This window comes from Daphnia pulicaria, chromosome 4, assembly GCF_021234035.1.
Source record: "Daphnia pulicaria isolate SC F1-1A chromosome 4, SC_F0-13Bv2, whole genome shotgun sequence".
In the NCBI taxonomy this organism is placed as follows: Eukaryota; Metazoa; Arthropoda; class Branchiopoda; order Diplostraca; family Daphniidae; genus Daphnia; species Daphnia pulicaria.
In genome coordinates, this window is record NC_060916.1 from 2,881,958 (window position 1) to 2,906,564 (window position 24,607).

The window sequence follows — 24,607 nt, forward strand, 5'->3', positions numbered from 1 at the left end:
TATGTTTACATATAGCTTATGTATTTAAAACATGAATGTAATTTAGACGAATTTAGACATGTACTTATTCCCAGTGAATTAATTTGCATTTGGGTGTAGCTCATTCGAAAACACATACTATGATATGACTGATTTTCTAATTGTCAAGGTAATTTGATTTTGAGCAATTTTTCGAAGCTACCCACCAAGTCATCTTCCCTAAGTCCTCCAAGTTATCTTGATTGCAGCAAAACGAGTAAATTAGTAACATGAAAAAATTTGGAATTTTAAATTGGATAATGAACAGCGCGGTAAAAAAAAAAACCAAGAGTCTCAAAAAGAATAGTCTCTGCAGAATTAGGAAACAGGTCTATAGCATGACGTCAAAAATAATTCTAACAGCAGTTGATGGACGGTCACATTAAAACATTTTGGAAGTAAATACGCTTGGAGGAACGCGTTCATCAAATCAGTCCTTGAGTCTTCTCTGCTTAATTGGCTCTCTCTTGATAATCAAGACAGAATCCAACGTTATTGGTGTCGGCCGGCACCATCACCAAGGCCGGAGCAACAACTGCAGCTTCGGTCCCATCGGTTACAAAATTAACCTTAAATGGTTTACTCTTGGCTACAAAATAATATCCGTCGTTAGCAAGATGTATAACGGTAGGGTACATATAATAGTTTAGCGTTGTCTGAAAACTTACTACACAATTGAATGCTGGAATTAAAACCAGGTGCTCGTGCCGTGTTAAGTTTTTCTCCGCAAAAACGGTCTCCCATAAGACCAGTTGCCAAATCAGTTGCAGAACCAATTCCAAGATAGTCGTAAGTGCAATAACCCTGAGCATTGTTCCCAACTCCTAACAGGGAATTACCGGGAATGGCCTCGTTTGTGGTTATTGAATAGCCGGCGCCAGCGTTGGTCGTCGCGCAAACTGAAAAACACATCTGAGTTCCAGTCTGTCTCGCGGATTTGAAAAAAAATACCAACAAGAAGATTTCGATGGTTTCTTATAAGGAAATGGCAAAGCAAGAGTGAAAATTCGAAATTTATATTCGTACCTGGCGGTCGATTAGTTCAGTCCTGAAACAGATATTGTAATTCTGATTGTTGAGTTGGCGAATAGCACTAACTGGGACATCTCTCCAATTAAACGAGCTGACTCTTCCTGTGGGAGCCGTGAAGTACTGGAGACAGTCGACTGGTGCTAAAGTTCAATATAAAACAGGTAGTTTTAAATGTTTTTTAATTAAGTAGTTGATAAAAAAAGATAATTATTTTTCTATACCAAGATAGTCCGCGCCGCAGGGCAGTAGAGCAATTTTGATATTCCATGAACGTGAACTTGGAGTAGCGGTTCCAGTGGCAAAATTAAACATCAGCTGAACATCGGTGGATGTAACGTCTGACGATGGGACATCAAGGTACACTGAAATGAAAAGTTATAAATTATTAAATTTTTAGAAGTAGAAACACAATTTGTGACTGCTTACTGTGCTGCCCGCTGTTGTCGCCGCAGATAATGGGAGCCACGGTAGTTGCCCCACCAACTTGAAAAGTATCGGTGCAAGTTCCGGCCGTCGGCTGTGCGATGGTGAACGAAACAAAATCCAATCTATAGAGAGAAGAAAATGAACATGAATTTGCTTTTCATTTATCAAAGCCACTTACCGGATTTGGCAAATGGGTTTCCCTAGTTGTTCCACAAACTTATTGTCCAGTTTGATATTCAGCGCACAAATTGTGGGTGCATTAACTGCCACAGATGGTGACTGCCAATAAGTATTGTTAAGGGTGACTGTGGCTCCACATGTATTGATTGCATCTAAAGAATGTGTCAAGACATTTATTTTATTGGCAAAACTTATGTTACGTTGATTTTTGTTTCGTCTTACTGATACAACAGGTTTTCCCCAGAGAACAGGAACCACTTGGTCGGCCACCAAATAGTGAGCAAACGGAACCTGGAGCGCAGATTCCGGCGTCGCCGCTTGCCGTTAAACAGGCATCGAGCAAAGGCTGACGAACGGAAAGGCGGCCAAAGGGTCTGAACGTGTTGGCGGGACTAAATCTGTTGTTGAAGAAAGCTGTGTTCATCAAATTACCGAGGACGAATCGGCTTTCAACATGCTGGTTTTTCACTTGATAGTTCCCCCCTGAATGAATTTAAATTTTGATAAATAACTGCTCTTTCATTATTAAATATAAGTATGGGAGAATATTAAATTAAATTAATTCAAACGCTGCAATTATACTTACTACTAAGGAAATAATTTGTAAATGGGTTAATATAGGGTTGATGCTTGTTGGAAAGAGTTCTTCCCTCTGGATGGCGATACAAGCTGTCATACACTGTTAGAAAACAAAAATGAAGGTGGCTCAGCTATTTGATTTTTTGATTCAATATCAATAGAAATAAGAAAGAGATTGAATTTTGAAATATTAAACTTTACCTGAAAGAAATGCGCTTGGTTCATAGTAAAGAGATTTACCATAATTCCAAGTATCAAGAAGTATTTCGTGAGATTTGTCAAAGAAGTCCTCTGAATCCTCTCTGCTGGCGATTCCTGGTAGTTGCTCATCGTTGTTGTTATCACATGCGCTGCAAAGTATTAAAAAGATGAAAAGAAGGGTTAGACAAAATTTCAACATCTTCGCTGTTGACCGCGCAGGCTGTTGGGAATAGTTTCTTCAATGTCTTAGATGCTGAACTTGTCGAACCATTGTGAAAGATCTCCCGGATTGTTCCGTCTTATGTAGCCTACACTCCGGAGGTTGGACTTTGACCTGTTAAAGGAGGAGTTTTTTGGTACCATCTATTATTAAGGGGTTTTACTTGTTTCCTGGTTAGGTTTTAACCCTTGTATCCACGCATTTCTCTCTTTATGAAGTAACTACTTAAGTGATTGCGAAATCACGCTTATTATTGTTTTTGTTTTTTTTTCGCGTTTCTCGCCCTTGAAATTTGTGAACTGTGACCGTCTGACCCTAATATACGGACTATTTCTCGTTTCTTTGGCGCATAGCTAAAAGAAATAAAAAATCTAAATAGCAAAACATAGGTTATTTGACAGCAAATCATTCCAGAATGTTTTTCCTTCTGAAGGAAAATCAAAACAATCACAATCCCAATCAATATGTTTAGAAAGTAAAACTTTTGACTCATGTTAACTTCATGCAGCATGAAACAGTTCATGAAAATTTGCAGGAAAATATGACACTTTATGCTTCCCAAGTTTCTAATATCAACATTTTGATGATCATTTCCCATGCACAAACTTATTATTTTCCTGCAAACAACAACACTGGAATGATTTGCTGACAAAGAACTTAAATTGGTTTCAAAGCTTGGATTGTTAAAATGATTTTCAATAAATATGCTTTAACTTGAATCTCTAAACACAAAAAAAAAAACAAATAGAAAATTTTGGGTTTGCACAAGATGTTTTCGCATTTCCACATTATTACTTTCCGAAAAAAACATAAAATTGCAATAATAGCGATACATTTAAGTTTAACCATTTCAAATTGAATTTTACCTTCAGCTGAATTTCGAATGAATCCATTTTACTATGATTTTTTGACAAAACAAATGCAGACGACAATTTTCTTCTACCAGCTGTTTTTGACAAACCAAACCCCTTCCCTTCCAATCCAAACCGCAAAAACGATAAAAGCGGTTTTCTCGCTCGCGCGCTTGACAGCCACTGAACGGATGGGGATTATTTTAGAATAAAATTAGTTCGTCTCAACAAGCCTCCACCACGATAGGCCAAAACATAATTTGCACGTATCCCGCAGATAACTACTTTTTAAATCTAACGAAACCACCACAATAAGATCCTCCAGAACCCCTGTTGGAAACGAATAGGGAATAAGTTACCGTAAACCAGACTACCGGGACATTAGCTAAATTCCCGTTATCACGGCAAAAACCAATATAAAGCTTCGCTTTCCTATCTGAATAATAAAACACACCCACGAACGCAGTCACTTTGTATTCTTTCTACTTTCAGGAACCACCTCTAGTAACAAAATAAGAAGACCGCGCTGATCAATGTAAATATCGTTGCGCTTGCATACATTTCAAGCCGAGATCAGCATTCCACTTAACGCATTCGGCTGCCTGCGCTGCATTATTGGAAAGAGACCAAAACGCCAGTTTTACGACTGAGAGTATACGTGACACGGTACATATGCTAAACTTGCGCAATACATTAGTAAGTGGACGCGGTAAAAATCGGTCTAGACTCGAGAGCCATTCAGACGCACCACTAGATTCAGCCTCACATAAAAAGAAGTGCCGCGTTCATTGCCGTCTAAACGCACTGTTCTTTCTTTTTATTTCAATTGTACATAGTACTGAAACGATTCGTACAAGCGGTGTATAAGAAAGAGGTAATAAAACCATTTTTATTCAACCGTTTGTCTATCGAAAAATCTGGCCGCGGCCATTCAAGCTGACTTGCGAAATTCTAATAGCAACCTTTGCACTTAATTTCTTACAGCTATATACTAGATCCTGAAGTACTAGACTGTTGTCTTTAACTTTGTTTCGTATATCAGAGCGATACGTATGCACCGATGGCCAGCCACAGAACCAGAAGATAAGGAGAGTCTGCATTGTTCAAGACAATGAAGACGTTCTTGTTATTCTCTTTGGAGAGAAATGGCATGCCCAAAAAGGCCCATCTTCAGTTGTTGTAATAAAAAGCGTTAGCAGTTCATCGTGGTTCATTGTCCCTTTTGAGAAAACCTAATCCAACCCTGGAAGCAGGTATAGAAAACAACCCATGTCGCCGTCTGTTGTAATACACATCTCCATTTTACTACCGTACAGCCGACAGCCAGCATCAGGAACAAATTCGGACCTTAGCAGATGTTGACAAATAAAGCGAAATCTACTGCGGTAGCAATAAAATGCCGTATACGGGTCGAGGACATGTCTTGTACTATACTTATGGTACGATCTATCCACCGCTGCTGCCTTTACTTTACAATTCTTTTCCGCATTTGTTCGTCCATAATCCTGGAACAGTAAGTCTATTATTTCAACATACAGAAGAATAATCAAATAAACTTGTTCTCAATATTCTGTCTGAATTATTGGTTGCCTACAAGTAAATTATAGGCCAAATGCTTAATGTAAGGCAAATAAAAGCGGACGAGAACTATATAGTCCAAAATTGCCAAAAAGGCTTGTCAATCGATAGCCATACAAACAACTTCGCTTTACAACAGCTGTTAAAGTATATCTGTGATGGCCGAAAAGTGTTGCGTTAAGTTAAAAAGCACTTTCAGCAAAATGTTCGTCGGCTATCAAACACACACACGCTCGGCCTTAATGGTCGGGAATATTGAGTCAGACCTAAGGAAGCGCATCTTCTTCGACAAACACTAAGCACTCTATAGCTGATAGCTTTTATTTAACTTCTCCGACATGAAAACAGTCACGCTATGTAGCACCAAGTGTAGCAACTATAGGCGTCGGTAATTGCACAGTTAGAGTGCTGTTATTTTATTACGTCGATCCAATGGGTTACTCATATCCTTTCGAGGGAGCGGCAGAGTTGCGTCATCATTCACGCCTTACATTCAATATGGCGATATAATAGTATTTTTCGCGCTATTTGCTAAAACATTCAGCTTGATGCGTTTTGGTTGAATGTGCTCTGCTAACCAGCAGTTTTCTTCCCGAACATCAGCGGCGTCGGAGGCGTTTCATATTCCCATTGCAAATCGTGTTGCGAGTTGAATGCAGATTCAGATGGAAGCTACCGTGCATCGTTTATGGTATACATGTCTGAATAAATTTAAACGAAAATAATTCTTTTGGCCGAAAAAGATCAAGCATTGCGCTGAATATATTTGTTATCTATTATGTACGTAGCGGTTGTTCAAGCGCGTGACGATTTAACCACTGCTGTGTGTTGAAATATACCTTATCTGGGTTGATACTTCTCGAATTCGAGAGTATAAACTTTCTGTTTTAATGCATCAAAGTGTCTACGTGGTCTACGTCCCGCCTTGATTTTACAAAAATCTCACGTAGGTATATTGTCATTGTCTTACGTGGCGTGAAATTTAATGGCTCTGGACGGGTTGATTTAAGTTTAGTAAAATGAAAGTATTATTGCTCTAAATTTAAGCTGCTTTTTATCAGGTAAAGGTGACTGCCTAAAACTTTTATGTCGGCAGTAAACAAACACTTATAGGCCTACGGGATACAACAACTTGTTTTGACAGCAGGTAATTAATAAACAACGTGATTGGAATTTGCAATGCATCACGAATTAACGGCCAACTACGCCCGAAAAATGTTGGCGGGAACAGAAATGAGATCATCAGCGCAACTGCGAAGTTGGGAAATGGCCTGAAGGTTTTTCCTTGTTGAGAAATTATATTAAAATCTGGGTTCACGGGTTCGCAGTGACGACGCATTTTCAGAGCAAACGAATAAGAGTTGGGACAATTGAATGTTTTATTAAAATGTTTTGTGTCCGTGCTTCCGAATGGTATTCTCCGGTATTCTCAATTTTGTTGTTGTATATACAAATCGATTTTAGTTATTTGATTATCTAGTTTATACTGCTGTTGTTTCTTGGAAAGGTTAAAAATAAAAATGGCTGATAAAACCATAAAAATTTTGTTTGCTCTTTCGATGGCCATTGGATACAAATAGCCGAACTATTGTCGTTTGTTGTCGTTCAAATTTAAACGCAGCTCCCATGGCGACAAGGAGACTTTAGGTGCTTTCATCTATAATAAATGGTGTGATCTTAGCGGCTTCCATGACGATGGCATTTGAAACACACATATAAGCGCATATAAGCAATACCGTTTGTCATGATTTCATCTGTTTTGCATCGCCAGTGAGTGAACGAGCAGAACTTAAATAGAATAAAACAAATTTCTACAAGAAAATGTCCAGTAAAAGCCGCCAAAACTATCACGAAGAGTCTGAAGCTTTGGTGAACAGGCAGATCAACGTCGAGCTGAACGCTTACTACCAATATTTGGCCTTGGTGAGTTGAAATCAAATTTCTCAAACCTTAATCAAGTCAGTCAAGTCTTAAAAATCTTACTAGGGCGCATTTTACGGTCGTGATGATGTAGCTTTGAGCGGCTTTTCAAAATTCTTCAAGAAAATTGCCGAAGAGGAAAATGAGAACGCTCAGAAGCTGATCCAGTATCAGAATCTTCGAGGAGGGCGTGTGGTTTTGAACGAAGTTGGCCCTCCCGCCGAACAAGAATGGCCATCTCCTCTGGCAGCCATCGAATTCGCCCTTCATTTAGAAAAGAAAGTCAATCAAGTAACTCACTATTGAGTTTCTAGTCAATTATAATACCCAACTTAATTTAATTAATTATCGTTTGTAACGGTTAAATGTGCAGTCACTATTGGACTTGCACGCTATGGGATCCAAGCGCAACGATCCTCACCTTTGCCACTATCTTGAAGGTGAATTTTTGAAGGATCAGGTAGAGTCTATTAACGAGCTGGCTAAACATCACACCAATTTAGTCCGTTTGGGAGATGGCGTCGGAGTGTTCCTCTATGACAAGGAACTGCATTCTTAAACTGAGATCAATAAATTAAGGTCAGTTGGTCATGACTGAGACTGGCAATACGACTGAATCCGTTTATGAATTAATTGAACGATGTAAACTTGCAGATAAAAAGTAGAAATTCTCGTCGTTGTGTGTTAAATGTATAGTAGAATCTCGCAAAATACAATTGGGAATCATTAAATAAAGTTGCGCATTAAAATAAAATCAGTTATCACTATGCAAAATTTTGTCCTTTTCCTTTTTCAAAATTTGACTGACAATATAACCGCCACGAATTAAGTACATAATAATCTAATAAATTAACACGTCAAAACACGATTACCTTTCGTCGACTTACCCACGTCAGCCCTGTTGTTTTTCAGGTCGAAATGCGTCTGTTTGCTTGGATTTCCGTTGATTGACGTATTCAAGCAGCATATTGCTTTATGGCGCAATATCATGTGAAACATGTTAAATGTGAGACTGTTTGAACGGTGAAAAAACTCGGTGGTAAAGGATACGAGCTTGTTATCTCGAAAATGAACTGAGCAAAAGTGTTGAAACGTCACGTACACATTCTGCGCAATTTGCCAGTTTTTTGCATCATTTTTTCGCTTTACTTTTTTCATCATATTATGATATTAGATGGCTGAATTTTTAGAAGACATAACACAGTCTGTTTGTGAAAAATAAAAATTAAGTAAAATTAACAACTCTACTCAAATGCGTTGCAAATAAATGAAAAAAAGTTAAACGAAATTAAAAACTAGTTGAAGCCGGTTCTATACGCGTTCTACGACGTGTACACAGCATAGCTATCACGTGCAATACGAATGACGTATTTCAGCGCAGTAGTTGCATGTGAGCGTGAGTTGGCGTTTTCAAAAGAAACCCAACGCCCGCGCTATCGATTGCTTGGCAACATCGAAGGGATGTAGTATATAAGGCTGCTTTGACGCATCTCCTGTCATTCGTCTGTTTAGCTTCGTCAGTGCACGAACAAGCAGGATTTCCAACTCTCTTTTACAATATTTTCAAATTTAGCGACCCAATTTCTTCAAACTCAAGAAAAAATGGCCAACAAAGTTCGTCAAAACTACCATGAGGAGTCTGAAGCCTGCATCAACAAGCAGATCAACATCGAGCTCAATGCTCATTACCAGTACATGGCTCTGGTAAGTTATCAAAACTGCGTTCTTCTTTTTTGCGTCTTTACATTTTCATTCAACAATTTCTTTCTCTATAGGCGTCCTATTACGATCGTGACGACGTAGCTCTCAAAGGATTTGCCAAATTTTTCAAAGAAAGTTCTGAAGAAGAACACGAACATGCTGAAAAACTCATGAAGTATCAGAATCTTCGTGGAGGACGAGTTGTATTTTCTGCTATTAACCGTCCAGCTCAACAAGAATGGGCAACTCCTCTAGTCGCAATTGAATTTGTTCTCAATCTGGAAAAACAAGTCAACCAGGTATTACATTTCTCACACTATAGATTTTATTTCAGAATTAAGGGACTGAATGTTTTTTTTTCTTTTCTAGTCTCTGCTAGATTTGCACAAGGTGGCTAGTAGCCATGAAGACCCCCATCTTACCAACTATTTGGAGGAGCATTTCTTGGATGAACAAGTGGAGTCTATCAACAAGTTGGCCAAACACCACACCAACTTGGTCCGTGTTGGAGATGGTCTAGGTGTCTTCCTGTATGACAAGGAACTGCAGTCCTAATTCGTCCTTATAATTTTTCAAACATTAAGGAATGAGGTATAGAAAGACCCAGCTGTCAACACTTATTCACCACTTTTATATCCAAATAGCATGAGTCTGTTGACCTTGTAGTTTCTCAGATGCTCAACTTGTACCATATTGAGTCATTTGAATATAAATCATTATCAATCGCACAATATTTTTATTCTTTATTTTAAATTACTTATTCTTTTATTCGGTGTTGTTCGTTATCCAAACCGTGAAATTGCTACTTTTCTGACTATATTATTCGGCCGCCATCTCAGTAGGTTAAAAAGCATGATCTAACATCACAATTTATAATTTTAAAGTTGGGTCATAATATTTATTCAGTCATCTTACGGCGTTTACACAAAACCAGCCAACCAATAACAGTCATACTAAAAGCTAAAAATTTTTTCTGGGGAATTATTGTTGGTCTCTAAATATTACTCAATTTTTGTTAACATTAATTTGCAGAAATAAATTTCCCCCCATCAGGCATCAACTCAGTTAGCTCTTTCTTGGTAATCAAGACAGAATCCGACGTTATTGGTGTCAGCAGGCGTCGACACCAATGCCGGAGCACCCACTTCCGCTTCGGTACCATCGGTTCCGTAGATAAGTTTGAATGGCATAATCTTGGCTGCATCGTTATAACAACATATTATCAACTGAGAGAAATTAATACTTCAGAGAGTTTGTCAACTTACTGCACAGTTGACCGTTGACCGCCACACCCGGTGCCCGTGCTGTACTCAATTTCTCTCCACAGAAACGGTCTCCCACAAGGCCGGTTGAGAGATCAGTTGCTCCAACTATAGCAAGAAAGTCGTAACTGCAATAACCGTTAGCACTATTACCAACTCCTAGCAAAGAGTTGCCGGCGTTGACGGCATTGGTGGTTATTGAAAAGCCGGCGCCGGCGTTGGACGTCGCGCAAACTGATAAACAGATTTGGGTTGCTTTCTAACTCGTGAATTAATCACCGAGCAGTTTAATACAAAATAGGTCAGATTATTTGAAATCGATGTGCAGGAGAAAGATAAATAATAAACCTGGCGGTCGACAAGTTCAGTCCTGAAGCAAATGTTGTAATTCTGATTGTTGAGTTGGCGAATAGCACTAACTGGGGCATCTCTCCAATTAAACGAGCTGACTCTTCCTGTGGGAGCCGTGAAGTACTGGAGGCAGTCGACTGGTGCTTAAGTTCAATATAAAGCAAGTTGTTATTATTAATTAAAAAATTTCCAATTAAGTCGTTTATAAACTAAGAAAATGATTTTTCTATACCAAGATAGTCCGCGCCGCAGGGCAGTAGAGCAATTTTGATATTCCATGAACGTGAACTTGGAGCAGCGGTTCCAGTAGCAAAATTAAACATCAGCTGAACATCGGTGGATGTAACGTCTGACGATGGGACATCCAGGTACACTAAAATGAATCAAATATTATTTTTAGAAGTAGAAACAAAATTTGTGAATACTTACTGTGCTGCCCACTGTTGTCACCGCAGATAATGGGAGCCACGGTAGTTGCCCCACCAACTTGAAAACTGTCGGTGCAAGTTCCGCCTGTCGGCTGGGCGATGGAGAACGAAACGAAATCCAATCTATAGATACAGCAAAAGCGAAGAAAATGGACAATTTACTTAACGTGAAATAATTTTATAGCAAAACAACTTACCGGATTTGGCAAATGGGTTTTCCTAGCTGTTCCACATAGTTGGTGTCCAGTTTGATATTCAGTGCGCATATGGTAGGAGATTTTATCGCAACAGTTGGCGATTGCCAATATGTATTGTTAAGTGTGACCGTACCACCGCACTGATTTACCGTATCTGTTGTAAGTATAACCGCTGTTAAAAACCTTTGTCCATCGCAATTTAAAAAAAAATTATTTGTCTTACTGACGCAACAAATATTCCCTAAGAAGCAGGAACCACTAGGTCGACCACCGAACAGTGAGCAAACGAAACCTGAAGTGCAGATTCCGGTGTCTCCATTCTGCGTCGTGCAGGCATCGAATGGGCGTCCAGAATTAGAAATTATTGAAAATGGAATCCGATTGGCCAGATTGAAAAGAAATCCGAGCTTGTTTCCTGGCCTCAATTGATTATTGAAGATTCCGTTGCCTGAAATGAAGCGGCTTTCGCTTTCCGCTCGGTTTACCTCTTCGTCTACCACATTCTCTATTAAAGTGAATTAACATTAATAGAATAATGAAGAAGAACGATCTTTAAAATTCTGACGTTATGGCTCAGTGTGTTTTCTGGAGTTAGTAGGTAATTCTGGAATAATAAAATTAATGAAATAAATTTGCGGTTTACTCACTGTTGACAAAATATTTCTGAAGAGAATTGATGCTGGATAACGGCTTCTTTGCACGTCCCTCTAGACTCTCTTCTTCATACGAATTCACGCCGTAGATATTGGCAAATCGATTTCGGTTTCTCTCTCCGTCTATTTAATTTGTAGTCGTACTTTTACCACCACTAACTTAGAAATAGATATATGGGAAAACGACAATATTGCGCTACTCACTGTAATAATATTCCAGAAAAGGATTCACCAAGGGCGATCCGTGATTGTTTAGTGGAGTCTGCCACTCGTATCGACCGGCATGTTCTATTAATTTAAAATACAATCGATCAAATTTAGCTCAAATAATTTACTAACTTTGTCTGGAATTAAATTTTGCTTTTTCAAATACCTGGAACAACCAAATTCGGTTGATAGTAAAAGGATTTCCAATAATTCCAGTTATCTGGGATGAATTTTCTGAATAATGGTAGTTGCTCCCTGCTTATATCCTCACAAGCGCGACTGCCTTGTAGCACAAAAGCGACCGAAAGTGTTAGGCAGAGTTTCAGCATCTTCTCTCCTTTTTCTTCAAATGTTAATCTACTTGCGTTTCTTTCAAGCGTAGAAGCTGGTCAAATATTGGTAAAGACCTGAAAGCTTCTTCGAATTGCTTCGTCTTATGTAGCTTCCCCCAGCGTGCAATAAGACTTTTTTTTTTACATATAAGTGTCAGGGGACTATTTCCTTTTAACTTTGTTAAATTATTTATTGCCTTCCTCCACCAGCAGCTGCCGCTGCTGCCGGTGTGTTTGATAAAGAGTTCCCGCTCTCTGTCTAATATGGAACGTTAAAATCTTGGGAACACTGACCTTTCTTCCCTCTATCGATTGTGACATCCCATGAAATTATTTATGACGTTGGATGTGTTGTTTCTTTTACAAGTGCTTATACTTTTAATGGATTCCTCTATCCTCGTTGGTGTTCCTTTATTCTGCGCATTTCCGTTGTCGGCCAAAGTATTAGCGACAAACTCGGTAGGTGCTTATTATTTTCTGTGATTTTGTATTAGGTATTAGAAACTTCTAGGTTTGTAGACACGAATAGTAAATCACTCACTGCGCAAAACTTAAATAAAAAAGCAGAAGTATAAGTATAACTGACTTAGTTTGTCTGAAAATCAATAGAGAGAGAGAGAGAGTCGTCTAACAACATGTTTCCACGGTGCTGAACGACAAATCAATACTGTATGTCCTTGTTTTACTTCGAATTTGATGGCAAAAGGAAATGTAAATCGTGGCGCAATAAAGTAACGAATCATTTTATTCCTACACACCCAAACATTCGAAGGTAAACGGCAAATTTCAAAGTTATCGACTTCAAACAACTTCCTTAAATGCGGAAAATGTACCGTGTTGATTGCCAACTATCCTGCTGGGCTACTGTCAAGTCTGAAATGTAGCAGCCGAGTAAAAAACTAAACATTGTGCATTCTCCTGACGACTTGAGTTATATACTGGCTGGCATCATGTCAACAACAACATATAGCGCTGTGAATGACAGAGAGATTGTCTCGTTGCTGAGGACCTCCCAGTTTGCACGCAATCTACACGCTTCGCCGGTTTGTGACTTTCTCAACTGTTATTTGGGGATGGCAGGTGGTTCAGACCCGCCGGATAGAAGACAAGAGCCGCATTATGAGTTAAACATCTTATTCTACTCGGAGGAAATTGCATGCGTGGAAAAACTGTTGACTGATTAAGCGCATCGCGCGCGTTCATCCCTTTCAGGTATACAACCGATAGCTGCAATCAAAGATAAAAAATCAATTACTATCTGGGTTCAGCTGTGTTCTATTGAGTCAGCAGTAATCAAACTTATTGCTTAATACAGTCTTGACTCTTGACTTTCAAACTTCTGTCTTGTGTCTTGATTGAATGTGGGTTCATACAGTCTCCGGCGTGACCTTCCGAGTTGCTGTTTATCGATTATTGCAAAAGCAACGCGGATTGAGTTATATTCATTTAACCTTGCAACATCGTCATCTAAGAAGTGTCGGCCGAAAAAAAAAAAAACTAGAAACGATTCTGTCAAGCATAGTACACAAGGTTCATGCATACAAAACGCTAGCAATTAACGCGTGAAAGTTGTGCTGCTCACGCCTACACCTCATTTCAGTTTTCTCGGATTTACTTCTTCAGATTTAGTACGTCATATTCCTCCATGAAGATGATTTCACACTGAATGTGCAAAGCGGAAATGAGAAGCGATAACATGGACACGAGATGCAGTAGTCTATTGTTGCTTAGAGTGACGTCTTTCTGAAAATAAGAAATGTCTTGGGCTCGGTTTCTGTGAAAAATGCGTAGATTGTGAGTCTGAGAAAGGGGAGAGAGGGAGTTGAAAAGGGTGGAAGGGGAACTCTTATATTACTTCTACTTTTGAAGAAAACATTAAATCAAAATCCTTTATATAACATAGACTTTGCTGGGTTGATTCGCTGCCTCTGTACTATTATACAGACCGATCGATCGATATGGCTAACCGCAAATAGTTTTTTTTTTTTTTTCGCTCGATACCTTCAACCTTTCTCAGCAAGAAAAAAATTGGTTCTTTAGACTATATTCATTTTCTTTTTTAGTATATACTGTCTTTTTCAAACAGCACTTACTGTATATTTCCATAATTTGTGGACATGTAGGTTTTAAATTTGACTTCGTTTTTAAGATGAAAGCAATTTCTTCCCAAAGTGTTGTTTGGTAATTTTGTTTGTTCAGTTTCACTTCCTTTGATGGTATAAAAGTGATATTATTCAGGGTCTATATACTGCTGCATAATTTGAGAATAAATTCTTTTGTGGATTTGAATAAGTGTGAGACACTGGAGTAGACTTCAGTGAATGCATAGGCCTACTTGTAGTTGAGCCTTGGATAGATGGTTCAGAAAGGGAAATGAACAGACTGACTTAGACGACTTCTGTACATTTTCAAAAATGTCGATTGCATTGGCCTTTGTCGTAAAAAGTATAGAGAAAAAAAATATTTGGAGTGACATGAAAAATGCAGTCTTTTCGCACCTCCTGGGAGACTGAAAAGTAATGGATTTATCTCGCTCTCTCGTCGCCGTCGTCGCACAGCTAGACAGCAAAGCGATACATCTCGCTGCATTATTACCCAGCTCCATTTTTTAAAAGGCCTGCGTCTTATTTTCTTGAAATCAAATCACATGCAGGAACTTCATCGGTCTTCCTTTACGCCTTTAAACCAGGACTATAATTCAGTTATTTTTAATATAATATCAATGTCATATAACGGTCATAGCTAAAAGTCGCGCTATACATATTACTAGTTTAATCTGGTTAATGCAGTCGTGCACTTCTGGAACCTCTCTCGCGTCAATAACCTAGTCGATCGAAGAGAGAGATTTACCGTGTAGCTCTGAAATACCTTTGAAACAAAAGTTACAACCAATACCTTGTATCTTAGAGTATATTGCAATTTTCTCTCAAATCTATTTTGGTTTCATCGATGCAACCTGAAATCTCCTCACATATTTTTTCCCCGAGTTATACAATTCAAGCATTCACGTTTTTCCTTCAACGAAAAAAAAAATTAGTCCATAAAATATTAAAGCGTATGTACTAAAGAATCCACTTGAGAGCGCTTGAGAGCTTTGCGCACAAAGAGCCGTGCTGCTTTTACTCCAATATGCGGCACCGAACAAAATTTCGCGATGAATATAAGGAAAATAGGGCCCCTTTTCTTCGCGGTTCACTGTGTACAATTTAAAAAAGAGTGATCGATAGACTAATCGGTTCGTCCTTGTAATCCTCGCTTGCATGGTACATACAAGCATTTTTCTCTGGAAGCTATTCTCCCGACCGAAATTGCCCTGGTGATTATTCAAATCGTCAATTCATTTTGTTTCCTTTGATTTCTCTAAAAATAGCAAGTCTAATACGCAATGAAATTTTAAAAAGTAACGTTACAATCATATGCGCAAATCGAGTCTCAAATGTCTTCTTTTTTCAAGCTGAAACTTGAGAAAAAAACAACTGTGGCATCGCCACCTGTTAGCCGAGTCGATTGAGCTATATAGCTACTTTCGTTTGAATGCGTAATCCAATCTGCTGCGCGCATGACAGAGAAGTAAAAATCGAGTAGGCCTATTCCCATCCGCTGATGACGACCCAGCATTTTTACACCTAGACTCTCGGCCCTTTTAGTCTGCCCCGACTACTACACCTCGTAAGATGGACGAACTCTATTCACCTCCCTCGGTCAACGACACCCTCTGGAAGACATTCGACGTGCCCATCATGAGGCAGAACGTCAGCGTAGCTCAGGAGCGCTTCCGTATGTTGGTGGTCGTCGTTGGATTGTTTCTGAATACCCTCGTCGTTCTGGTGGTGAGCGGATCGCGACAATTGCGCTACCCGCGTCACGTCTTCTGGGCCGCCATTTCTCTGTTCGAGTGTCTCTTCTTGGCCGAGTGCGTCCTCGAACTGGCCGTCATCGTCTATAAAAACCAATCGGCCTGCCGGATGTTCGTCCTGTTAGCTTCCGTCGACTACTCCATCCTGTTGGTCTGCCTGTCGCTGGCCGCATTCGATCGCTACTTGTCCATCGTTCGCTACGAATGGTACAAGAAAAGCGTCACCGTTCGCGGAGTGGTTTGGTTGCTCTCCCTGGCCTCGCTCCTGACGTTCGTCATTGTCACCGGCCCGTTTTGGACCGGCTATCTCTCCATCCACACCTGCACCGTCAATTTGGCTCACGTCTACTATGTTTTCGCCTGGGACTTGTGCCTGGGCATTCTCTGCGTCATTCTCCACTTCAAAATCTTCGTCGAGTCCAAGAATCTCATCCGACAGTACAAGTCGAGCTACCGCCGGGAGCCCATGACTGTCAGGTTCATCAACCACTCAACGATTAGAGCATCCATCACGGATCTGGCTGGTATTAAATTGTATTTGTGTAACGTTTTCTGAATTTCAATTGCACAGTAATGATAATAATCCGCCTGGCAGGAAGAGAAGCACGAATCGCTTGTTGAACATAAATGCTAACGTTGGGTTTTACTATAGGCAAATAAGCTTACATTTGAAATCAGTAATCCATTAGTGCACAGAGTTGTTGCGTGTTGTACGAATCTCTCAAAATTCTGCTCATGAATTTGAATGGCCGATTATCGGCTTATTTAATGGCTCGCTCATTTCCATGCGTAATGTGTAAGTTGTAAGAGCCTCATAACAACCTGAAAATAATGGTTTTCGACAAATGTGCATCTGCTTATTTTCTTTACGAAAGATCGCATAATTATAACCTCATCAAAATTGTATTTTTCATTTAATTAGAAGGACCGACTTTGACGATGGACGACACTTCGCATTCGGCCAAAAGAGTTTTCGTCGATTACGCTGGAAATAATTCATCAGTAGCTGTCAGAAATAAAAACACCGGTGGTCCAATCGCTTCATTCGCCGCCCAAGAAAATATCGATTCGACCGAATGTTTTCCTTGGACGATTCAACGGCATCACTCCAATAACGTCAACCGTCTAGAAGTGCGGGCGGCCCTTAGCATGTCCGTCAACGTCCTGCCGTTTTGGCTGTGCACATTTCCAGTTTCTGTTCACGCGATCGCCATGTACTGGTGCATCCGCCTGGAGGGTGATTGTGCGGTCGTTCTGAGTGTCGGGTCTTTTGTCCGCGATTTCTTCCTGTTTCATTCCATTTATAATCCGATCATGTACATGTCGACCAGCAGCGAATTCAGACGCTCCCTCCTCCACATTGCCTGGAAATTGAAAAACAAGTTATTCGTTCTCCTTCACAGCATCAGATGATGATGAAGTCGACGTTCCTAATTATAAATGTGCTCACCATTCATCACTGCTTCTTCTCTCTGCTGCATGCACAAAAGCGCAGAGATGCCATTCAATTGCAAAGAGGCGAACTTGAATGGATGCCCTGGGGCTTTTGATTCTTGTCATTTATTTAAAATTATTGAAATCAACATATAAACCAGAAAATATCAAACGGTGGACGTTTCAAATCTGAGATAAGCATTTTTGGCCAATAATAGAGGCTCGTCAATTAATAACGAACGAACGAACCCAATACTCCCTTATTATGGTTCTTTTGGTGGATGAGCGATTGATGTTTTCTCGAATTACTTTTTTTTTCTCAGGAATTTCTCATCACAAAATGCCTGATTGCCGGAATTCTGATTCGAAATATTTGCGTTGCGTTTTTCATCTGAATTATCAAAGCCTTGATCTGCCACAACAACCCAAAAAGGCTTACACATTTTTCAAAGGGAAAATGACTTAATGAGCGCATTTCTTGCTTAATGTGAAACTAAATCATGTAAACGTATGTTTACTTAAACGTCATGAACCCGTGTCAAAGAAATGTAGATCTTGAGTTATTACGATTTATTATAACTGGAATTATAACGGAAAAAAACACACAATATTATTATCTTTTCAAAAGGATTATCATATCACTTCGTGTCAAAATGGATGAAACTGGAAAAACATCTTCTTTAATACAAGCTTTGTACACCGCATTCCGCATAATCGTCGTGTTAGCTTCTGAATTATAATTTCAATTCTTCAGAGGAGAAATAACGGATTGTGGGAACTGGGAAGGTATAGGTACACGGTAAGAACCCCATGAAAACGCAAGCCAAATTACATGATAAGATGATAAGCGCGAAACCCGCAAATTGCGGTAATACAATCCAAGTGGTTGAAATCAATCGGCCAAGCGAGGATCGGTGCGGATGATGATTTAAATCAACAAAGAATATCCGAAGTTTTTGTTAATGTGTAGGGAAAATGACAGAATTCTTCTTCATCGGTAAAGTCCGGCTAAAACATCCAAACAGCGACCCCCACCTTTTTCTTTCCAAAGATATGGAATAAAATTTAGTACATAATACTAGCCAACGCTATCAAAGGATATAACCTGGGATTTCCATTAACTATCTTACGCTCTCCATCAGCACGTTATCAGCAATCCGGTTTCAGGTTTTTCTTTCGGCATTTTCATTATTCAAAGTGTTTTTTTGAATGGCATTAGTTGAAAAACCTGAAATTGAAACGTCAGTCTTGACCTTGAAATCACACCAGTATATCCTAGCAGAAGTTAACGCCCACAAAGTGACATTATGCAAGCGATACCAACTCCTAACTCGTGACCCAAAGCCTTCCTTTTGATTTCAAACAGCCAAGGGAACATTCAAGGGCGCGTAAAAGGAGAAAGTCCCAGATGGAGCACAGACGGCGGGTCACGCGTTCCATGCTGAATGGAACGAGATTAATAAAAACAACTTCTAGCTATATAACATAGCAGTCTAAGTGAATAAAAATGTTAGATCCTAGTTAAAACATAATACAAGAGGAAAGTTTGCCTAGTCTGTTATGCTAGCTATGCTATGTCTGTTGGCCTCTCAGCTAGTATGGGCCAAGGACTCTTTGTTATATAGCTGTACAATATATGCATACTTTGCATATGCTTGTATATGGTATCCTCAAAGGAGAGGTTATGAACTATAAAAGGACTCGTGTCCTTGTCTGCGTGCCGATTAACGGTTTATAGGGCGTACGTGGGCGATCGGCAAATCTTGTTCTTGTGACGACGAAGAGTTGGGATTGTCTAATTAACATTGGATTTAATTTAACATTACATTGCACACCACCAAATCAATATAATTTGGCTTTTATACCGGAGAAACAGTATAATTTCTTCATCTCAAATACCTGGCGGTGAACAAAACAGAAAGGGCAGAGTAAAAAAAGTTATTAGCCTCAATCAAACGAAAGCTGCGAACAGAAAGTAACAAATTTTCGAAATCGGTACTCGAGTATATTGCTGGGCGCCTGCGACGCCAACATTACCTGATTTGGCAAATATTGCTTCACCAAAACTGCTGCTGCTGTCGACAACAATAGTCGCCTACTTTCACTCGCAGCCAGTATGAGACTAAGAGGGTACGTTCACCTGTGAAAAAGAATGAAATAAAAGGATATTTCGCCTCGTCAGTGTGACTTTTATTTTCGTTGATCATTTCGCCGTTGAAACTTCGTTTGGAAAAAAAAAATTCGCAAGAGAAAATTTCGCATAGATTATTCGTTATTATTTTTTTTACACCTGCATTTTATTATGGAATTATCAACATAATTGTACACGTTCGCGAAATTCATAAATATGACTGTAAAATATATGCGCAGTTTGATGTATATTAAATTTGTACGCGTTACACATAGTCTATATTAGGAGTGCACGCAGAATAGTAACAACATATAACGACCTTTTTTTTAAATGCTGTAAAATGAACAGATCTAAGGCTACAGTCAACAGCGTTCAAAATACAATTCAGAACATCTCTTACATGTCCCCTATTAAAAATCCCCTATAGTACTCTGTAATAAAATAATAATCGTTCTCTTGTAATCGATTCCAACCGGCGGGTGCATGGCCAAGAGCAAATAATGAGCCGGTATTAAAATAACGAGCACTCAACATGATGAGCGTTGCAGAACCCGTTTACAAAAGCTCAGTGTAAATGAGGCTGTAGTTGAGCGTAATTATTCTTGTATAGAAAAGGCGAGGGCAGAAGATCGACGGCGGGAAAATGAACGAGCTCGGCCACCCTGGGCGACCAAACGAAATCGCCGTGAGTGAACGACGGACTCTCGACCCGCAAAGAGCCCTTCAAATTTCCAAGTCTTTCCTTCAACCAGGCCACATCCTTGAGAGAGAGAAAAACAAGCCAACTTAATCAATCCATACTGTTATAACATTTAAAAGAAAATAATGAACCTCTGGTGGAGCGAATGGGTCACTGTCTGCGTGAATTAAAAACACGGGTGTGGTCACCTTGGTCAGATTGTATTCAGGCGGGTAAGCCGTGCCATACCGGACCATATTTTTTTCGGTGCCAAAATCGAAACGGAGAAACGATTCACCTGTTAAACGCTTCTATCTCAGTTAATTTTTATTTCTTATGATTTTAAAAAATAAGACTGACCAAAGTTGTAGTTTTGTAGAAGGTGGGTCATGGTATTGGCTGAGCCACCAGCCGGATAATGTCCCAGTAAGCGATAATATTCCAACTGCAGATTGCGTATTATTATTAAGGATCTATTAATCAGCCATGAGTGGATAATTCAAATCTGTTCAAACCTGGTCAAATACGTCAGAGTAGCCGAAAATTTGAGAGAGCCACAGTCGGCCGAATTTAGCTCCGAATTCGCTAGTCTCGCAGATCAAACGAGTGACAGAGTGTAAAACTCCGTCGTTCGTGTGAACTTCTCCGATGCCGAATAATCGTTGAAATAGCTAGGTTTAAAAATTTTAAACTATACCTTCTCTCTTAAAAACGAATGATTAATTTATTCTGAAGTTATTTACGTACTTGATAGATATTGACGAATGGCGCCATGTAGCGGAAATAATTATTCAGGTGCGCAACGCTGACCGTCGGACCGAGACCGATCATGATGTCCACCTGATCGTTTATGCGTGGGTATTGGGAAGCGCCCATGAAAAACACGCTGCAGCCGAGCGAGTAACCGAAATAAGCCGCCAGTTTCTCTTGTCCGGTTGCATTGAGGACGTAATCGATACTGGACGGAATGTCGTATTGGCCCATTTCGTCCCACCTGGTTCATTTTTTTTTATAAATCCAAAATAAAATTGAAATTTCAAATAATTTAATAGTTTATCGAATCATACGAGAAATCCCAAAATGCTTCGTCTTGATCGGGATTGAAGCTGACGTGCTTGCGTGAGTACGTGTTTCCTCTGGCATTTCCAAGCCACACGTCTGATTAAAATATTTAATTTCACATTTAATAATCATATTATCATATCGAATTGAGCTATGGTTTTATTTGAGATAATTACCGAATCCATGATCTGCCAGGATAAAGGCTGTGCAATCAAATAAGAAAATGAATTAATCGCCAATACAATTTTTACTTTAACACTTGCCCAAGGATGAGTTGGTGGAGCCGACCAACCAGAAGTGATCCGTTCCCATCATCCCGTGCTGGAGGAAAACGGCTCTTCGCTGGAATGTGCTGTTGTGCGAATGCCCGTCCCGTTGTCCGTACGGGATTCGATGGAGCTCGAGAATGTATCCATCATCAGTAACAACCTGGTGGATTTCCACCGGATACCCTCGATTAGCAATAATCTCCGGCTGTGTATAATTTAAATAAATAAATAAATAAATGAAATAATAATAATCACAAGTCAAGAAACATTATTTAATTAATGTTCATAATCATTTAAAGCGTTACCGTTGTCATGAAAGTCTCTGGGTCTTGGGTAATATGACGCTCAATGTTGGGCTTGATGGTCTGCAGGAACCACTCCTGAAGTTGGTCGACAGGATTGTACGGAGACCATAATTCTCTCAAGTTATCGGGCGGATAAAACGAGAAAACCACGGCCAAACTGATGACAGTTTTAACAAAAGCGGAATGAAGTTCCTTCATCTCGTTGAGAAAAAATAATAATATAACTGAGCGCAGCTCCGAAACACAAAAGGATATCTTCCGTCAGCTGCACCCGAATTCGAACTGAAGGCAGAGCGGACAAATCTCACGAGCGCACCAGCTATAACAGAAGACGTCTAAAACGCTATTCCCCCAATCCCCCCACCATGACTCAAGGGCAAAGTGTACACATAGAAGCCGGCCTGCAAGGGCCAGCATGGTATACACAGCCAGGGCGAAGCTAAAGACGCAGGGAAGTTCCCTTATTTGAGCGAGCTGTGTCGACCGACAAAAACCTATACGAGCAGGCCATGGCCGGAGCTGGCCATGAAAAGAGAAAGTTCAAACATTTTCGATGATCGTCAAACAATAAAATCACATTTCTCAGCAGAGTGTCCTCTGGAGAAAAAAGAAAAAATCAAAGTTTAAATTTTGGCTGATAAATCTATATTCATTTGCGAGTTGAATTTCGCTTTCTTTTTAATATTCCGCGATAAGTTGCGAAAGAAATGAAAGGAGCGAAATGTCAAATTATTGGAGTCGCAAAGTTGAACGTTCGCGTTGATATTATACAGCCTCATTCCTTTGTGTGGGAGCCTAAATAGCTATTTCGCAGAAAATTCTTCACACAGGTTCGTTTTTTTTTTTTTTTTTAAGCGCGCTTTCTCTGCAAATTTAAAAATACATATTAAAAAATTTAATATCCGGGGGATAACAATCCGAACCGTTACGTATATTCCCTCTATTTGGGATTCAGCAAAATATAGGCGAACTTTTTAACTACAAGAAAGTTCGCCATACAGAGAAGCGTCCCGTTATTCCACAATACCAAAAAGAGGTCCGTAATACCAAATTTTTTCAAATAACTGAACAAATGCTGCGGATTATATTTTTAAAAATATCTTGCCGAAATCACGGTGGGTCACGAGAAAGTCAAATAACGGTTTCATCGTGAACTTGTAATTGATGAGAAAATTTACCGTTATTATTGCGTAAACGATTTGACTAACACGTGAGAATTGTACGCCCAGAGTCTAATATTTTTTTTTGCTTGTGGATGTCGAGAGGAAAAGTGATTTGCCTGGCCGATTATTAGTGCTTCAAAATAGGGTCGCTTTGGTTTGTAAAAGTTATGCGACCAATTCAAGGTGAGACCATTTCTTGATTTATTATGACCGATTTATAAATGATTGTTCGCCATCTGCACAAGAACTAGGCTATATAGCGGGATGCCATCAACCTGCAATCCTGCATAACATTATACCATATTAAATGGAAATTCCGACTCAAAGTGCTCTTTCTCTCTTTTTTTTCTTGAAGAGTTCAATAGAATTATATTATGCCAAAAACTTTCGTCACCAACACAAGGACGCCCGGTCCGCGGACTGAAAAATGCGCAAACAAAATGCCCAGACTGGCCCAGACGAAAGAGCGTCCATATATTATCCGCATCGGTATTTCGTATTTATTACTTTATTAGCTATATAGCTACACATAGTTGACTGGAAACCCCATTATTCATTTTGGGGTTTTTCTTTTAACGATTTATTTGCATTCCATGGATGTTCGTCTACGACGTATGGAGATTCGACCTCTACATAATGGTGACGGCATCTCTCCAGACATTCAGAGAATCGGTGAGGATTTTTTCCCCGACGCTGTTTCGAGAAGAGGTTCAAGGTTTCCTATCCTAAGTGTATCGAGGATGGGAGAAACCATTTCGTCACGCCGTCGTCAGAAATAGTACCGACATAAAGGCTGGCCATGAGAAAGAAAAAAGGGAAAGTTTTACACGCTCTTTCGGTACATTTTTTAACTCGAAAGACATATCGTGATAAGGCCTAGCGCTCGACTCGAAAAGAAATAAAGAAATAAACACTTTCACTATTCCACCTTGCCGATGGAAAACAAAAAAACGAATTGAATTTTTGTCAGATGAAGTACGCATTTCCTGCTGGAATAATTTCAGTTGCGGTGGACTGTTCGTTATGATGGGGCGTGAAGAGAGTCACGTGTGATGTTGGACGCCTTCGACAATCGACATGTTCCGTGTCCAGCTGGTCACGCTTACAGGAATGACGGGTAGATCTATCAGCTTGTCTAATTGATTTCTCTGACCGAATGCGACAAGAAGATTGCCAAATTATTCACGAATAACCTTGTCTCCGTTCAGCTTGTAACAAGACAATGCACGATAAAGTTAGCAATGACGTCACCTACAAGTCACGCTGTCCAAAAGAAAACGAGAGGTCATCGCCCACACCCGTGAATTACGCAAAAAATTGTAAAGTAGTTATAGGTCAGGATTTAAATATGTACGCACAGAGATCGACATTCAAAGGGAATTTTGGTTGCGCTTTTACATTTATAGCTCTAATATCCAGCAATAAATTTTGTTCACGGACCTAGCAATATAACTCTTCATTTGCACGTGTCTTAATGTCGGGGGGAAAAGGGAGAAACCCAAGTAGGTCATCTACCGCGTACGTATGTCGCAACAGGAAATTTCCATTTGTCAGTTCGCCAAAAAAAAAAAA

The 24,607-nt window shown here is 39.6% G+C and overlaps 6 protein-coding genes across 7 annotated transcripts; 3 read left to right on the forward strand and 3 right to left on the reverse strand.

The window, feature by feature from the left end:
• Nucleotides 1-4: 4 nt before the first annotated feature.
• Nucleotides 5-7,148, reverse strand: LOC124336204. 2 transcript variants are annotated; one of them, XM_046789915.1, is made up of 10 exons: nucleotides 7,069-7,148; nucleotides 2,437-3,009; nucleotides 2,243-2,335; nucleotides 1,879-2,139; nucleotides 1,655-1,808; nucleotides 1,477-1,598; nucleotides 1,272-1,412; nucleotides 1,045-1,190; nucleotides 687-942; nucleotides 5-607 (listed from the first exon to the last, which is right to left on the reverse strand). In XM_046789915.1, exons 2-10 carry the CDS (start codon nucleotides 2,633-2,635, stop codon nucleotides 471-473), a joined length of 1,509 nt encoding a protein of 502 aa, XP_046645871.1. In that variant the 5' UTR covers nucleotides 2,636-3,009; nucleotides 7,069-7,148; the 3' UTR covers nucleotides 5-470. The 2 variants fall into 2 exon arrangements, with proteins under 2 accessions (XP_046645871.1, XP_046645872.1); XM_046789916.1 differs by lacking the exon at nucleotides 7,069-7,148 and having other exon boundaries at nucleotides 2,437-2,770; nucleotides 2,843-3,027.
• Nucleotides 6,694-7,630, forward strand: LOC124336500 (soma ferritin-like). The gene is made up of 3 exons (XM_046790337.1): nucleotides 6,694-7,008; nucleotides 7,072-7,296; nucleotides 7,379-7,630. Exons 1-3 carry the CDS (start codon nucleotides 6,907-6,909, stop codon nucleotides 7,562-7,564), a joined length of 513 nt encoding a protein of 170 aa, XP_046646293.1. The 5' UTR covers nucleotides 6,694-6,906; the 3' UTR covers nucleotides 7,565-7,630.
• Nucleotides 7,631-8,484: 854 nt separating this feature from the next.
• Nucleotides 8,485-9,434, forward strand: LOC124336499 (soma ferritin-like). The gene is made up of 3 exons (XM_046790336.1): nucleotides 8,485-8,709; nucleotides 8,781-9,005; nucleotides 9,076-9,434. Exons 1-3 carry the CDS (start codon nucleotides 8,608-8,610, stop codon nucleotides 9,259-9,261), a joined length of 513 nt encoding a protein of 170 aa, XP_046646292.1. The 5' UTR covers nucleotides 8,485-8,607; the 3' UTR covers nucleotides 9,262-9,434.
• LOC124336185 lies at nucleotides 9,290-12,841 on the reverse strand. Its single transcript, XM_046789888.1, has 10 exons — nucleotides 11,971-12,841; nucleotides 11,802-11,885; nucleotides 11,592-11,720; nucleotides 11,168-11,449; nucleotides 10,945-11,098; nucleotides 10,749-10,870; nucleotides 10,552-10,692; nucleotides 10,317-10,462; nucleotides 9,972-10,227; nucleotides 9,290-9,904 (listed from the first exon to the last, which is right to left on the reverse strand). Exons 1-10 carry the CDS (start codon nucleotides 12,131-12,133, stop codon nucleotides 9,768-9,770), a joined length of 1,614 nt encoding a protein of 537 aa, XP_046645844.1. The 5' UTR covers nucleotides 12,134-12,841; the 3' UTR covers nucleotides 9,290-9,767.
• Nucleotides 12,842-15,666: 2,825 nt separating this feature from the next.
• LOC124336273 lies at nucleotides 15,667-17,455 on the forward strand. Its single transcript, XM_046790016.1, has 2 exons — nucleotides 15,667-16,516; nucleotides 16,915-17,455. The coding sequence occupies exons 1-2, from the start codon at nucleotides 15,811-15,813 to the stop codon at nucleotides 17,403-17,405; spliced, it is 1,197 nt and encodes a 398-aa protein (XP_046645972.1). The 5' UTR covers nucleotides 15,667-15,810; the 3' UTR covers nucleotides 17,406-17,455.
• Nucleotides 17,456-19,703: 2,248 nt separating this feature from the next.
• Nucleotides 19,704-22,191, reverse strand: LOC124336223 (lipase lipl-4-like). Its single transcript, XM_046789941.1, has 9 exons — nucleotides 21,873-22,191; nucleotides 21,562-21,772; nucleotides 21,475-21,501; nucleotides 21,304-21,394; nucleotides 20,984-21,230; nucleotides 20,752-20,907; nucleotides 20,597-20,681; nucleotides 20,389-20,534; nucleotides 19,704-20,317 (listed from the first exon to the last, which is right to left on the reverse strand). Exons 1-9 carry the CDS (start codon nucleotides 22,068-22,070, stop codon nucleotides 20,123-20,125), a joined length of 1,356 nt encoding a protein of 451 aa, XP_046645897.1. The 5' UTR covers nucleotides 22,071-22,191; the 3' UTR covers nucleotides 19,704-20,122.
• Nucleotides 22,192-24,607: the final 2,416 nt, after the last annotated feature.